The sequence below is a fragment of the Nicotiana tomentosiformis genome, chromosome 9 (genome assembly GCF_000390325.3).
Source record: "Nicotiana tomentosiformis chromosome 9, ASM39032v3, whole genome shotgun sequence".
In the NCBI taxonomy this organism is placed as follows: Eukaryota; Viridiplantae; Streptophyta; class Magnoliopsida; order Solanales; family Solanaceae; genus Nicotiana; species Nicotiana tomentosiformis.
This window is the reverse complement of record NC_090820.1, coordinates 89,648,655-89,665,205: the sequence shown is the minus strand read 5'-3', so window position 1 is coordinate 89,665,205 and position 16,551 is coordinate 89,648,655. Positions and strand designations below refer to the sequence as shown.

Below are 16,551 nucleotides of genomic sequence, written 5' to 3'. Positions count from 1 at the left end.
TGAAGACCAATGGATGTCCTAATTTTAGATCAAGTCAAGTAAGTAACGGTACAAATACTAGATTGAACTTAAGAGAAGTGGTCTAAAAATTTGACATGCTGCTCTGAAGTTTAGTTTTGGCTAAAGTTGCATTAATCTTTAAATGCAGAGCGCGAAATGCAGAAAGAATTACCAAGACTTAGGTACCACGAAAAATCTTTCACACAGTAAGTGTCTATGCTAAGGGTGGTATGTGGGCCGGTTAGGATCGGGATCGGCCCAGAACCGCAAGCCCACATGGGCGGTGGGTCTAAACGGTCCTAACCGGATAGGACCGGGACCGTGGGGTGGTGGGCCGGGTAGTGGGTCGGTCTCATAGGGGAGGCCCGCGAGACCGGGACCGTTTAGGACCGGGAGCGGCTGAGAAGTGGGCCGGTTCAAGCGGTCCTAAACGGGCCCAACGGATAATTTTTTTTAAAAAAAATTTGGTCGTTTGGCCATTTAAAAACTAGCCATTTGGTCTGCCAAAATAGCTGTTGGCTATTTGCAAAATAGCCATTTAACCCCTCAAATTTTGTTTTAACCCCAAACTTTTTATAATTACACTTTTTTCCTATTTTCAACTATAAATACCTCCTCATTCTTTTATTTTTCTCACAAAATCATCAATCTCTCTCTAATATTCTTCTATAATTGCTTACTTAATTGTTACAATTTGTGCAAAATTATGAAGTTGGTGAATTGAAGTCTTCAAGTATTCAACGATAATTATTTTTCAACAAGTTGTTCGTCAATTCGGTAAACTCGTTCCAACTCTTAAGTTTTAATATTATAGTTTTGTTTGTTTTATTTACTTTGCTTGATTAATTAAGATGGCTTATTCCCTAAAAAAATATTTAGTAAAAATAAGGGAAAATCCAAGAGTGGTGAATCTAGTGGCCAATCTGTTCCTCCTCCACTTCCCCCGGCTCCCCGGCCGAAACCTGTTACCCGTCCTACACCTGTTATTTTTGATAGCGATAATAGTTTATTATAATTTACCGAGAGTCAATTTTGCCATAATATTACACCCGGTGAACAATTAAACCATGAATATATGAATGCTCTTTATGGTAATCCAACTATTGATGAAAATGATGATGAAGAAATAGATTTTGATGAAACGCAACCGGATGACGATACACCCACTAGTCCTGCTCCTGAACTTAACCCAACTAATAATAATCTAAATGATCCCCCGGCTGACCCTCCTGTTATTGCCCCTACTTTTTCTAGACAACCTTCTAAACGGGCAGAAACATCTCTTGTTTGGCCATTTTTTATTCAACTAAGAGAAAAAAATAGGGCTAAGTGTAAAACTTGTGCAAAAAGTTAGTTTTTAAATATGTTGGAAGTCGGGGGAGGGGTTTGACTAGACACATATTGCTACACCCTCAAGATAAAGCTAGATATTTTCGTATGAAAGCTTTGGCCGAGGGGACAACTGCACCTAGTCAGGCTGGCCTTAGTACCGGGTCAAATCAATTTCAATCGAAAATTAACACTGTTACCGTTGGTATTTTATATTATGATCCAAAAAAAGATCGGGAAGAATTGGCAAAAATGGTTACTGTTATGTACTTACCCTATAGTTTTCCTTCTAACCCTCACTTTGTGCATTATATTAAAAAAGTTTATAATCCTACTTATAAAGGTTTTCCTCGCACAACCATAAAGAGTGATATTTATAAATATAAACATGAATATGAACAATATTTGCGCTATTTATTTACTCATATAAATTGTCGTGTTGCTATTACAACTGATATTGGTAGAAGTGGTAATGACTGTGATTACCTTACTGTTACCAGTCATTGGATTGATGAGGATTGGATAATGCAAAAGCGCATTATTGCTTATAGAATAATTAATTCACGTCACACAGGGAAGTTTATTTCTAGCACGATATATTTGTAGATATTTTTGCATTAGTGATAAAATAATGTCAGTTTCAGTGGATAATGCTACTAGTAACACAAATAATGTAGCCTTGCTTACCACTACACTAAGTCCTGCATTTAGTAATATTTTTCATGTTAGATGTATTTGTCATATTTACCATTTAATTGTGGGTGATGGTATGCGAATTTTAAATGTTGAAATTGAAAAGATTAAAATGGCTCTTAATTGGCTTTTTTATTCAAACCGTAGAAGTAGACTTAGAGAATATTTTAAAAGATGCGATGAATTTAGCCTAAGAGAAAGAAAGGTTCCTAAACCTTGTCCAACTAGATGGAATTACATGTATGAAAGTTTAGTTGTTGCATATGAATATAGAAACCCCATAAACTCAACGTTTAATCCTCATGTAAGTGATGATGATGAGCACCTTACAAATGCGGATTGGGCTAATGTTAAAATGCTTGTAGATTTTTTAGAAAAATTTCATATTGCTACAAATGAATTTTCTGGGTAATATTATCCTACTATTTCTAACTGTTTAGTTTATATTGCAGAACTTGCAAATTTGTTTGATCATTTTTCAGAGGGTGAAAAAAATTATCAATTTGCTATTGATTCCATGAGAAAAAAATTTAAAAAATATTTTTTCCTTATTCCCCCTATTTATGGTGTTGTTGCATTGTTAAATCCTACTATGAAATTAGGAGGTTCTCAATTTTGGTATGAAACTGTTTATAATGGTTTAGCACTTGAAGATGAGGAATTGTCTACACTTGCGGACGCAATAGCCTCAATTAAAATAAATGTTCAAACTATTTATAATGCTTATCAAGTTGCATTAGATCATGCTAGACCAAATGTTCCAACTCCTTCTTCTTCTAGTTCTCAATCATCTAAAAGAACTGCGGGAGTAAGAGCACTTAGTGCTTGGGCAGGGTTCAGGGGTTCTCAAGGTTCTAGTACTAGTGATTTTTCACAACTAAATGAGCTTGAAGTTTATTTGTCACAGGGAATTGAGGAAGTGAATCCCGACGGCTCCTTTAATATTTTGCAATAGTGGAAGGACAAAGAAAAATACTTTCCGATTCTTTTAAGGATGGCCCGAGACATTTTAACTATTCAAGTTTCAACAGTGGCATCAGAGAGCGCTTTAGTCAAGCAAGACTTCAACTCGGTGATTATAGAGCGTCTATGAGGGAGAGCTTGGAAAAATCAGTACTTTTCAGAGATTGGATCCGTTCGGAAAAAAGAAATTTTGGACTTGCTGAATCACAACCAGAGGTAGACGAAACTTATGAAGAAATGCTAGCTGAACTTGCGGAGGATGATGCTTCGCCTGGAAGCGGTGATGACCAAGCTTCATTTCCGCCACCACCAATGAAAATTCCTCCGGACCTCGAAGGATTTATGAAATTTGTAAGAGATATCATGTAAATTAATATATAACTTGTATTTTGGCACATCTTGATTAGTTTCTTTTTCTTCTCAATGGTGGTATTAGCACCTTGTCGTGCTCATTCCATAGGGGGGAGGAAGACTAAGAAAGATATTACCATGATTTTTTAATGCTATAGTAAAAATATAACGCATTGCTTTGAATATCTCTTTACAATATTTTTGTCTTTTTATATACCTTAAGCTATACATATAGTATATACTATACTCTTCTCTCTCTCTCTCTCTCTCTCTCTCTCTCTCTCTCTCTCTCTCTATATATATATATATATATATATATATATATATATATATATATACATCTTACTATATACATAGTATATAAGCCATATTCGATAGTATACATCTTACGATATACTATATATACATCTTAATATAATAAGATGTATATTTAGTATATATATATATCTTAAGCCATATTCGATAGTATATAAATATATATATCGAATATAGCTTATATATATACTATACTATATATACATCTTAAGATATATATATATAAAATATACATATATACTATATATATACTATACTCTCTCTCTCTCTCTCTATATATATATATATACATCTTACTATATACATAGTATATAAGCCATATATATATATATATATATATATCTTAAGATGTATATGTAATATATAAATCGAATATTAATGTATAAATCTTAAGATGTATATATAGTAAATCGAATATAGCTTATATATCTTAAGATGTATATATAGTATAGTATATATATTATAACGCATTGCTTTGAATATCTCTTTACAATATTTTTGTCTTTAAATTTGAATTAAAAAATTTAGGTGACAATTCTATAATATAATTTACTAGGAATTGCCTAAGATATTTTTATTACCATTTTTTTTCTCTAACTTGTATAAAAATAATTTAAAAAATAGAAAGTTTCCGTTGGGCCCACTTTGGCCCGCTTAGGACCGTTTGGGCCCGCTTAGGCCCGGGACCGGCCCACTTAACACGGGACCGCTAGTTTGTGGTCCCGGTCCCGGACCGGTTCCAACGAGAAGCCCGCGAAGCCCGAGACCGCTTAGGACCGGACCACTTAGGACCGGGCATTATGCAGCTTGGAACCTCGTAAACATAACTGATCACATACTAAAAACTACATCATGCAAAAATCACACTTAGTATTATGTTTTGTATAACTGCAGAAATACAGCGGAGAATGCATACGCAAGAGATAGCGAGTTGTTAAGTTGATGTGAGCTATACTCTTGTCCTTATTTTTCTGTTTTTCTCTTTACAAGATTCCATGCTGTTGCTTTCTGTACAATGTCAAGAATGATGGTGTATTTGGACAACATATGCTTTGAAGCGTAATCTATACTTTCTGTATATCCTAACTATAGCAAAATTGGCAGAGGCAGGACTTGTAATCTTGCATCAATTATCTACATTTACCTTGACCAGTGAAAAGCTACTGCATTTATTGGAGATTGTCATTGTAGCCACTCTTGAAACAGCATAACCAACTCTTGCTTTTCTTCTTCTTATTTTCTGCACTCTTATCCATCAAATTGTTGGTGCCAGAAGAATTAGCAATCTCTTCGCTCGTAGATTGATCCTTGTCAGAGAGATTTGGAGTTATCGTTTGCGGAGTATATGCAGCAGGCTGCTTCCCCTCAGAAAGATTTGGCGTTATCGTCTGCTGAATATATGCATCGCCAAGGATGTTTGCAAGGATATCTGATATTTGCGCAAATTCTGGTCGATCTGCTGGATCCTCTGACCAGCAGGAGCTAATGAGAGGTACAATGTCCTTAGGAATGTTATCCGTGCTAGGCCTTAAATTCTGGAATTTTACCAAAGAAATGGAAATTATATTCTACCTCAGTAAAAACAACAATAATTATGCCTCAATGCCAAGCAAGCATCTATATAACTCCAACGTTTAAATCAATACTAGCATATAGTCAAACTTCAACACAATAGAAAATGAATATAACTGTAATATTCTAAGGTACAGAACCATACTTTAGCTGTAGCATTCGCTGCCATTATGTCGGTTTTTCCCTTGAATGGAGTGTCGTTGGTGAGTAGCTCCCATAGAACCATCGAGAAACTGTAGACATCTACTTTATGATTGTAGTGTTTCTTCTTCACCCCATAATCAGCTGGTTCTGTGTACAATAACTGGCATCGGCAAAAGGTAAGCATATAATATGATTTTAAGCAGGACGTAAAAATTTTAGCCCAATGTAAAATATACCTCAGGAGCCATCCAGCGGTATGTACCAGCTTCTGCGGTCATTTCAGTTTCTGCCATCACCCTAGCTAACCCAAAGTCAGCTAGTTTAATTCTTGTCTTGTCTTCTGTGAGGAGTAGATTACCTACAAATGTACACACGCGGCCATGAATGAGACAGATTTTGAGAATGAAAAAGTTTAATGTGCTACTGCCTACTTACTTCAGTCACGTAAACATAAAAATTGAAGCGAAATAGAGAACTGAGAGATAAGGCGGAATACTTGGCTTCAGATCACGGTGAATGATGCCAATTGCATGCAAATACTCCATTGCCCGAGAAATTCCCAATGCAAAACTTAGAGAAAGGTTGAAATCCGGACAATGTGGTCGGATGCTCCACAGGTACTTCTGAAGTGTGTCACCTTTCATTAACTCTGTGACTAATATCAACGCTGGTTCCGTGGAGGCACCAATAAACTGTAAGGATTAAATGACATAAGCATAACCGGTAAAAAGAAAATCATATTGAACAGTTCTTTATATTTGATATGATTACATACAACACATGGCTATGGATTTTATTGTCTTTCCTTAGTTAAACATCAAAGTTAACAATGTCCTTCTTGATTTAGACTCTTCGATTAAGTAAACACGTGCAGTGACTCCAGCTAAACTAAGGTAAACACATGGAGTAATGCCACCTAAACGATGGTAAACTACGTGAATGAAATTTATCTTGTGGCACATTTCTTGTTAACAGCACATACCTTCACAATGCTGTCATGCTTCACTCTAGATAGCATCGTAATTTCCCTCTCAAATTTCACCTTCCTCTCAGGACTTACATTTGAGGATTTCTCTGGCTGTATAACTTTTATCGCAACAGGCAGGGATTTATATCTGGAACATGTAATATAAAAATTTGCTTCAGAATAACATGACTACTAATAATTTGAACTTTGACACAAAAGACCTTTGCAAGAGTATATATAGTAACATCAAGACTTCCTAAAATCTGCGGTCAACCTATTGTTGTAACCAAAGTGCTGCGTTCACGAATAGAATGAGAGGTATCTAAAGCATGCACATATGTAAGGGATATTAAAAATTTTCCTCAGATGCACCCTCTCCTTTCTTTGTCTGATGAAGTATTTATTTTCTGATGCAAGGAGAAAAGAAAAATCGAAAAGAGAGGTAAGTGAAGTATTGCATTCTCGGATATTCATAAATTAGCAGAACTATCAGCATAGCTTCATTTATGTCATCCTGTTAGTACTGAAATCCTATCACATTACCAATTAGCAAGTCAGTGAGAGAAGTAGCAGATTTTAAATGCTTTGGGTAAAAGAACAGATATTATCGACAAATTCTGCGAAACAGTTGAAAGAGACCTCAGTATGCATAATAAGTTCCATCTTTTCCAGGTTTCTAGCCAAAGTTGAATCTCTTTTAACAATACATTGACCACCCCCCCCCTCTGGATTATAGTCCCCTTTTATAACAACCAAACTTGGCAGGCAGATCTCTTCCACCAACAGTTAATCTAGACGAAACATTAGAACATTACCTCCATTTCTTAATCAATTCCATTAGGATCTTGAACTCCATTTTGAATCAAATGTTATCAGATAAAATGGAACGGAGGAAGTACATAAAAAACTAGTTAAAGCTAATATATTAGTTGCAAAGTTATACATTGTAGTTCTAAGAATGGGATCCATTTCAATTTAAGGAACATTCCATATCTCCCCTTTGATAGTTTATATGAAATTTTGATTGTATAGGACTAAAGAAGACGCTTCAGAATTAAATTCTTCATTCGAGTCACACCTATTACCTCATTGGCAGAGAGACTCAAGACCTATTACCTCATTGAAATTTTCTTTTAAAGAAACATCAATTAACTTTTTTGTAATCTCAAACTAATTGGAAATGGCTATATGAATCCTCTTGCATATACACTAACTGTCAACCTATCACAAACTCTCTCTTTTATTCAGTTTTAGGACTGGCTATACTCTGACGCTCATAAATGCAGAACTTCTTTTCTAAATGAGAAAATGAACTAAGATAAAATAAAATACTATTGGGATTCTGCATTGACTTGATGCTCAATTAAAGAAGGAAAAGCTTAATCCAGATATGGTTAATATAGTCTAAAATCTACAATCGCCAGTACAATTTCTAAGGTTTTTTTTTATTTTATATTATCACATAAATTAATCAAGAAATAAGCACAATCAGCACTCTTAGATACAAAATTTTGAAGCTAATTGGAAAAACCAAAACTTTCACCACACTTATTGACTTGAAGATAGAAGCAGTTTTTAATTCCCAAAACAGATAGCAATTCAGTTACAGACTAAAAGATAATTTAACCCCCCAAAACAAATATACAACAAGAATGACAGAAAAATAGTCTCAAAAGAGAAGAAGGAACAGATTATTATAGCCGACAATTCAAGAATGATCAAGTCCATTACAAGAACGAAAATTTGGATAAAAACCAAAATTCAAGAAATTAATTCAAGATATTACTAGAACAAGAAAATGAAGCTACTGAGAGAAGTAGAAATTAGAAAAAAAGGGGGACTCACAATCCTTGGTAAACCACAGAATAATGAGCTTCACTGATAATAGGCCCAATTGAAAGCTGCTGTAAATCGATCAGTAGCTTCTTGTCAATACTGATAGTAACATTTTGGGCATCAAGATTGTCACCCTTTGGACTGTCGATAAGTTTCTCTGATGGGGTAGAGAGAGAACGTTCAAGATTTGGAATACCCTTTTCATCAGCCATGGATATTAAGCAAACTGTTGCATTAACTGAGAGAGAGAGAGAGAGAGAGAGAGAGAGAGAGAGAGAGAGAGAGAGAGAGAGAGAGTGTGTTTTGAGTTTTTTCTTATCAGAGGGTGTGGGAGTGGCGTTGTATTTGAATTTGAGTTAGAGATACAAATGAGAGAAATAAGAGGGAAGAGCGGTTTTAATCATCTATCTTACGTATTGATGGAAGAAAAGTTGCTCGCGTTCTGCGTCGTCGCCACGTGTACAACAAAAGACTGTTTTACATTCTTAAGAGCTCAATTGTAAAAGGTACGTACTACAAAGATTTGAGATTTGTCAATTACTATTATAGCCTCTTTGACCGCGCATTTAGAAAACTTATTTTGTAAATCTTCTTTTTTTCCAAAACATGTCTTTTACGGATAGATCCAAACATCTCTATCCTTTTCGTCATGTCCTTGGCACATGTGACAATTATCACCTCTACCACGTCCTTTTTTATGTTCCTTATTATCTCGTGCAGAATTCATACTCTCCGTTTCAATTTATGTGAACCTATTTCTTTTTTATTCCGTACCAAAAAGAATGACATCTTTTCCTATTTGAAAACAATTTACCTTTATGCAATGATTTATAGTCATACAAAATATATGTGCCTCATTTTACACCACAAATTCAAAAGTCTTCTCTCTTTTCTTAAATTCTGTGTCCAGTCAAATGAGTTCACATAAATTGAAACGAAGGGAGTACTTTTTTCAAAAGTGCTTTAAAAAAAAATATTTTTGCTGATATTAGTAAAACATTTGTCGATGCCGAGACGAGGTACCCACACCTCGAGAAATTGGCCTTGGCACTGGTCGTAGCTTCACGAAAGCTTAGACCTTATTTCCAGTGCCACCCAATCTCGGTCGTTACCACTTTTCCTCTAAGAAGAATTTTACATAAACCCGAGTTGGGGGAGGCTGGCTAAATGGGCCATCGAGCTAAGTGAGCACGATATCACATACCAGTTTCGGACAGCGATAAAGTCACAGGTGATCACCGACTTCGTCGCAGAATTTAGCGCAAAAATAATGCCCGAGGTCGAGAAGGAAGCCGCTCAAGCTTCTCTTCAAACACAAGACCTCTAGGTCATGTACACTGACGGTGCATCCAATGCTTTTGGGACTGGACTGGAACTCGTACTCGAGGTCCCTACCGGCGAAGTAACTCGCCAATTCATAAGATGCCCAGATATGACTAACAACGAGGCCGAGTATGGGGCCGTAATCGCAGGGCTAAGGCTAGCACTCAAATATGGGGCGAAGCGGCTAAAACTCAGCTTTGATTCTCAGCTCGTGGTTAACCATGTTACAGGAACTTTCCAAATCAAAGAACAAAGGTTGCAAAAATATCAAGTCGAGATCTGTAAGTTGCTTCCCCATTTCGATGAATGCCAGGTCGAGCAGATCCCGTGAGCCCATAATATCGAAGTAGACGGCCTCGCCAAATTGGTCGCAGCCAACAAGAGCATCACGACCGGGGATAAAAGCGTAGCCCACCTCCTCAACTCGACATAGACCAAATCGAGGTAAATTCTGTAAGTTTAACTTGGAACTTGCACAATTCTATTATTACCTACTTGCAGGATGGCACCCTCCCAATCGACTAAAAGGAAGCCAAAAAACTAAGAATGCAAGCAGTCAGATACAACCTCCTTCATAATAACTTGTACAAGAGAACGTATGGTGGCCCTCTGGCGAAGTGTTTGGGTCCAAACCAAACCCAACGTGTTCTCGAGGAAGTCTATAAAGGCCACTGCGACGCTCATTCCGGTGATCGAGCACTCCTTAGGTGCCTCATACGGGATGGGTACTAATAGCCCACCATGAAAAAAGACGCCTAAGAGTTTGTGAAGAAATGTGAACAATGTGAGAAATACGCCCCAATAATTTACCAAGCGGGCGAACACCTTTATTCGGTCACCTCTACATGGCCATTTATCAAGTGAAAAATGGACATCGTGAGTCTCATCCCGCCAGTGCGAGGTAATGTACGATTTCTTTTAGTTTTAACTGACTATTTCTCTAAATAGGTGGAAGCAGGAGCATTCGCCCAAGTGCGCGAACAAGAGGTAATCGCCTTCATATGGAAAAACATCATCTGCCAATTCGGCCTACCCAAGGAGATAAGTTGCGACAACGGACCCCAGTTCACGGGAAAGAAAACCGTCGAATTCTTCGAGAAATGGCAAATTAAGAGAATACTTCCAACCCCTTATCACCCAGCGGGCAACGGGTAGGCAGAATCCTCCAATAAGTCCATATTAAACATCATGAAGAAAAAACTTGAAGAAGACAACGGACTATGACCAGAAATACTCTCAGAAGTATTGTGGGCGTACAAGACCACCCCGAAGACGAGCACAGGAGAGACACCTTATTCTCTGGACTACAGAACAGAATCAGTTATACTTGTCGAGGTCGGAGAGCCCAGCCTAAGGTATTCCTATAAAAGCGGCACCAACAATGACAAGAGTAGAAGGCAAGAGCTCGATCAGATCGACGAACGAAGAGATATGGCGTACATAAAGATGATCGCCCAAAAATAGCAGTCAGAACGTTACTACAACAAAAAGGCAAAGGCCTGACCACTCAAAGTCGGGGACTACTTACTCAAAGCCAACCCAAGCAAGTAGAGATCCATAAGAAGGCAAATTAGGAAGCATCTGGGACTGTCTGTACAAAATTGTAGGTAAGGCAAACAAGGGTTCATTCCAAATAGAGATAATGGAAGGAAAACCAAAACAAATGGAATATCAGCCACCTCAATTAATACTTCAACTTCTAAAAAATGAGAAGCACCCCCAAATCATACTTTTTTTCCCTCAGTTGAGTTTTGTCCCATTAGGGTTTTCTCAAGGAGAATTTTAATGAGGCGGCAAGAAGGACACTTCGAGTTGAAGTATGCGAAGAACGAACTAATTTCTTTTTCATGACCCGACTCCTCAAGATTCTCCAAGTCGAACAATGAAGGGACTAGATATATCGGGACTGGGACAGGAACGCCAGGCAATGCCCAAAGTTTGTAACTTTCTTCAATTATGTAATCAGAGCAACAACGTCAAAGTAATAGAAACTCGTATGTATCGAAACTGCTTTAACGAAAGGTTAAGTTTGACCAAGTTCGAACACACCTACTGGCCCTCGGTCGTAACTTAACAAAAGGTTAAGTTCAACCAAGTTCGAACGACACCTACCGGCCCTCGGTCGTGACTTAATGAAAGGTTAAGTTTGACCATGTTCGAACAACACCTATCGGCCCTCAGACGCGACTTAATGAAAGGTTAAGTTCGACCAAGTTCGAACAACATCTATCGGCCCTCGGCCGTGACTTAACGAAAGGTTAAGTTCGACCAAGTTCGAACAACACCTATCAACCCTCGGCCGTGTCTTAACAAACGGTTAAGTTCGACCAATGCCTATCGGCCCTCGGCTATAACTTAACGAAAGGTTAAGTTTGACCAAGTTTGAACAACACCTACCGACCCTCGGTCGTGGCTTAACGAAAGGTTAAGTTCAACCAAAGCTCGAACAAATACCTACTGCCCCTCAGTCACAACTTAACAGGTGGTTAAGTTTGATCAGACTCGAACAAACACCTACTGGCGGTTAGCCACAACTTAATAAGTGGTTAAGTTCGATCAGGCTCGAATAAACACCTATCGGCCCCCGGCCATGACTTAGTAAAAGGTTAAGATCGACCAAGTTCGAGTAACAACCACACCCTAACTAAGAAACATTGACCTATATAAAAGGACCAATACGGCCCACGGCTATTCGGCTCAAAGGCCACGATCAGCTAAAAGCCGACAACAATAAAAAGGACAAAAACTGAAATGTGCAAGCAACAGAAGCAAAAATATACAAGTATAGAATCAAACCACATGAATGAAAGAAGGTACAAAGAACAACTTTGATATTTCATATTTAAATAAAGAGTTTTTTTTACAAAGGCTCTTGAAGAAGCTGACAAAAATACACAAAAAAAAGTAAAAAGAAAACTGCTGGCCATCACCATTACGACCTTCAACATCCTCATCAGCTGTCTTCAACGACGTCACCACCCTGACCATCAACATCATCATCGTCTCGGCCCCCAGTATCCTCTCCATCCTCGCCCTGAGGGTAAACAAAATCTTACCGGGCGTCCTCCTCAAGGCGATCTATGCCCTCCTCCTTATCCTTCTTGGCAAGACGAGGCATAGTAAGGTCATAACGATAAGTCAGCTGAGCCCCGTGAGCCTTAACCCGAGCATCCTCAAGACTCATCTTAGAAATGGAGCTCATTCATGGAACACATCCAGTCGGGACTCGGCATGGATATACTCTTCGTAAAACTCCCAAGGAACGTTGGGGAAGTTAGAAGCATTAGACGAAGAAGGCTGCGCAAGCAGTTGGTCTTTCTCGATCTCTAGAGCGGCAACTCGATCATAAAGATTAGAGGTTTCCTTGTCTGGCTCTCCAATCCTCTCCTCAAGCCGGTCCTCCTTAGCCCTCGTCGTTGACAGATCGTTCTCCCCCTTGGAACGAAGGGTTTGGTTCGCGAGCTCATGCATCTCCACTTTCCTCCGAACATCTAACCGAGAAGACTCCGCGTGCTCGAACTCCTCCTACTTCTCTGCAATTTCACCCCTAAGAGCCTCCATCTGAAACTGGCACTCAACTAACTGGCCTTGCAGCTAGACCACCTGAGCTTGAAGGTCGCTGCATTGGGCCTCCACTCCCTTAATAAGCTCCAACTCCTCTTCCTTGGCCTTCATCGTTCCCTCAAGGATGCTGAATTTCTCCATGGCTGCCATCAACTCCTCGTCTTTCTTCTTGAAATATTCTCTTAAGGCCCCATGTTTCCTCCCTCATGAAGCCGATCCTGTAGCTCCTGGTACTTCCCGCAGTACTTGGTGTACTTTCCTTTCAACTTCACAAAAATCTCTTTACGCCTCTTGTCCCTTCGAGCACTCTCAATTTCCAAAATAATCGTCTACAAATCGAAGAAAAGAGTTTAGAACCTAAAATGGGCTAAGACATAAGGAAAAAGGCAGGCATCAGTCGTACTTACCCTGAGAGCAAGGCCAGCGATGCTCTTCGATAGAGTACTGTTATTTATCTTCTTGAGGGTCTCACCCTCGACGTCAAAGAAAAGGGGACCTATGGCAGGAACTACATCCTCGGTGTCAACAAGCAAATTACGATCCATTGGGATCTTGATAGTCCTCTAACCTTCCTCATGCCTCACCTCAAGTTGGGCGAGCCACTCATCGATAATCCTCAGATCGTCCATATCAATGTCCGATCCTGACTCGTTGCCTCCTCGGCGACAGTTTTTCCTCTGACATCAGTGGGCGAAGAAACATCCATTGCCGCCCGAGAAGATGAAGCCTCCTCTCGCCTCTGAAGTACAAGGCCGTCGTCAAGTGACCCCACAAATGCCGTTTTCCCCTCGGGATGCACCGGCACGTCCACAATCATCTCTTCTAGTTGCAGGGCCTCGGTGCTCGCCTCGTCATCCTCTCTTATATGAATTGTCGCCGTCTCCCTGAGAACCAAGTCATCCCCTAGTGAGTCGACAACAACCGGGACTTCCCCCTCTATCGCCCATGACTCTCCTCTTGCGAGGCCTTAAACCCTTATCACCAGGGGAGACCTCGTTGTCCTCATCAAATCAAGGAAACCAACTAAGGAACAGAAGCAGCAGCTGGGATGGAGACAGATTCTTAGATCGTAGCAGCCAAGGCGGAGGCAGGTGTGGGAGGTACTATAGCTGTAACGGTGGCAGAAATAGAAGGCGTAGCAGCCCTTCTCCTAGACGAGGGTACATGCGCCCTGCTCCTTCGAGAAACCCCTAGCCAAACCTAAAAGGAAGAAACACAGAAGTTAGAAGAGCAAGCCAACGTATGACAAAGAGGGGCAACGGTCACAGACAAGACAAAAGGAGAGCCGGTCTGAACTTCTTAAAGAATGGCCAGTCGTGAATCCCTACGGCATGAGGGGCAATCTGCTTGACCCAGTCAGTAATGCGCACGACTAAAGGATGAGGTTGGTTGTTGGCTGCAAGGAAGGAGAAATCACTCAACTAGCTCGAAATAAGCGAAGAGATGTAAAAGATGAAAAGGGAAAAAAATGTACAATTACGTGTATTATTCCAAGCCTTAAGGAAGCCATCGATATTAGCCATGACGTCCTCGGTCCTAACATAAAAGAAATCCAGCCAACATTGGTGACTGGCCTTGTTATCCATATTCACCGCTAAGCACTTACCTCCACGGTGGCGAATGTTTAAAATTGTCCCTGTATAGAAGCTAGGGGCGAACAGGTGCACCAAATGCCGCACCATCACTTAGACCTCGGCAAGCTCGACAAGCTCGGTCAACATCTTGATGACTTTGTAGACATACTATGTGAGATTAGTAGGAAACACAACCGCCAAGGGAGAGACACGACTCCCAGCATCGGATGATAAGTTTGACATGTTGTGAGATAATGAAGAAGAGTACTAGAAAAAGCTTGGGATACAGTGTAGGGCAACGAAGCAGAGACCAAATCCGAAACATTTTGTCTTAATGGGCACCAAACCCTAGACGACTCACCATAATTGGCACCGGAATCGAAATGGCAGATCCTATCAAAGGTCACGCGCAAATCAATGCAATGCATCGGGAACAAGCATCATCATGACGCATGATGTCATGACGTCACCCCCTCTCGTGGACCAGACGTCTCCAACAAAAATCACCCGGGAAATTTAAGGGATTTGAAATACGCAACCCACAGAGAGCCATGTTGCGTGCTCGCCACGATGACTACGACCCATGTTATCTGTTCGATAAGTTCGACCATGAATGACATTATCCACTCATCGAACTCTCCCGCGAGGGCGATCTCGACAAGCGGAGAGACTATGTGTATGGGCCAAAAACTATCTTAGTTATATTTAAACCATATCAACTTTAAGAAGGCATGCAAAGGCTGCCACGTGTCACCAGTATGACTTCGACAAAAGACATATTCAAGGCCGAAGTGATCTAACAAGAGATAAAGGACGTAGTCAAGGAGTCAACAGAGATCAAGGGCGAGGACATGCACTCTTCTTGAACAGAGTAATAACGGCTAGTTTTAGGATAAGACTTTAAGGTAGAATATCCTCTGGATCTGTACTATTAGGTTTTTTGGCATATGTTCCCCTATAAATAGAAAGAGACATAGTTATAGGGGGACATTGAATACTCATTTGTAAGACAATACATTGATATTCTCTGACGAATCTTGCTTTATTACACACATACAAAATATACCTTTTTCTTGAGATTCTTGTCTAACTTTTCTCCCACCATCCAAGAACATTCCGAATATTCAAAGGCTCATCAATCATTAATCATTGTCTGAAAAAATACCCACAAATCTTATCCTTTTCGGGTGACTCACATGTTCTTATTTACTTAAATGTCATTCATTACTATTATTATTATTATTATTTAATGTTATCTTCCTTATTTTTGGGTCATTGAATATTACGAGTGTTATCATCATTTATTGCTACTTAGATAATATCCGTACTATCTTGTTACAAAATCGGTTGATATATTTTTTGGATATTAATATTGACTAAGATTCACTCTATTTTATTAAATCTAATTATTTAAACCAACATCTAAATAATTTTGAGTCAAACAACATGCATGAACATTTGAATTGGTTAACCCGGATTGTATGAGTGAAAAAGAAAACTCGGGTCTTATGATTGAATTATGGTCTTTAATAACTTCTTTGATTATTTCATTACGAATAAACGTTGTTTTCCTAGAAGAAAATAGATGCATGAACGAAGCAATAATAGTTTAATTGTAGAGCCTTCTCAAGCATTAATTCAAGCCTAAAAAGCATCATATTTAATTCATAATTCATCAAATGTTCACGATTAATGTTCTCATAAGTAACAAATCATCTTAAGACCTGAAAGTGACCGCAATAGTTACCAATCATAATTTCTTCCAATGCAAAATGAGTGTATCTTAAATTATTAAGGGGAATTTGTAGTTAATCTTTTCCTTTTTCTTTAAAAAAACTGTAGTCCAAGTTTGAGGCAAAATGGAGCATACAACAAATTAAAGGGTGATACATAGTACTCCCTCTGTCACGACCCAAAATC

At 39.0% G+C, this 16,551-nt stretch overlaps 1 protein-coding gene across 1 annotated transcript; it reads right to left on the bottom strand.

Moving 5' to 3' along the window:
- Window positions 1–4,504: 4,504 nt before the first annotated feature.
- LOC104086058 (serine/threonine-protein kinase STY13-like) lies at window positions 4,505–8,508 on the bottom strand. Its single transcript, XM_009590210.4, has 6 exons — window positions 8,180–8,508; window positions 6,350–6,482; window positions 5,864–6,059; window positions 5,604–5,725; window positions 5,369–5,527; window positions 4,505–5,186 (listed from the first exon to the last, which is right to left on the bottom strand). Exons 1-6 carry the CDS (start codon window positions 8,380–8,382, stop codon window positions 4,821–4,823), a joined length of 1,179 nt encoding a protein of 392 aa, XP_009588505.3. The 5' UTR covers window positions 8,383–8,508; the 3' UTR covers window positions 4,505–4,820.
- Window positions 8,509–16,551: the final 8,043 nt, after the last annotated feature.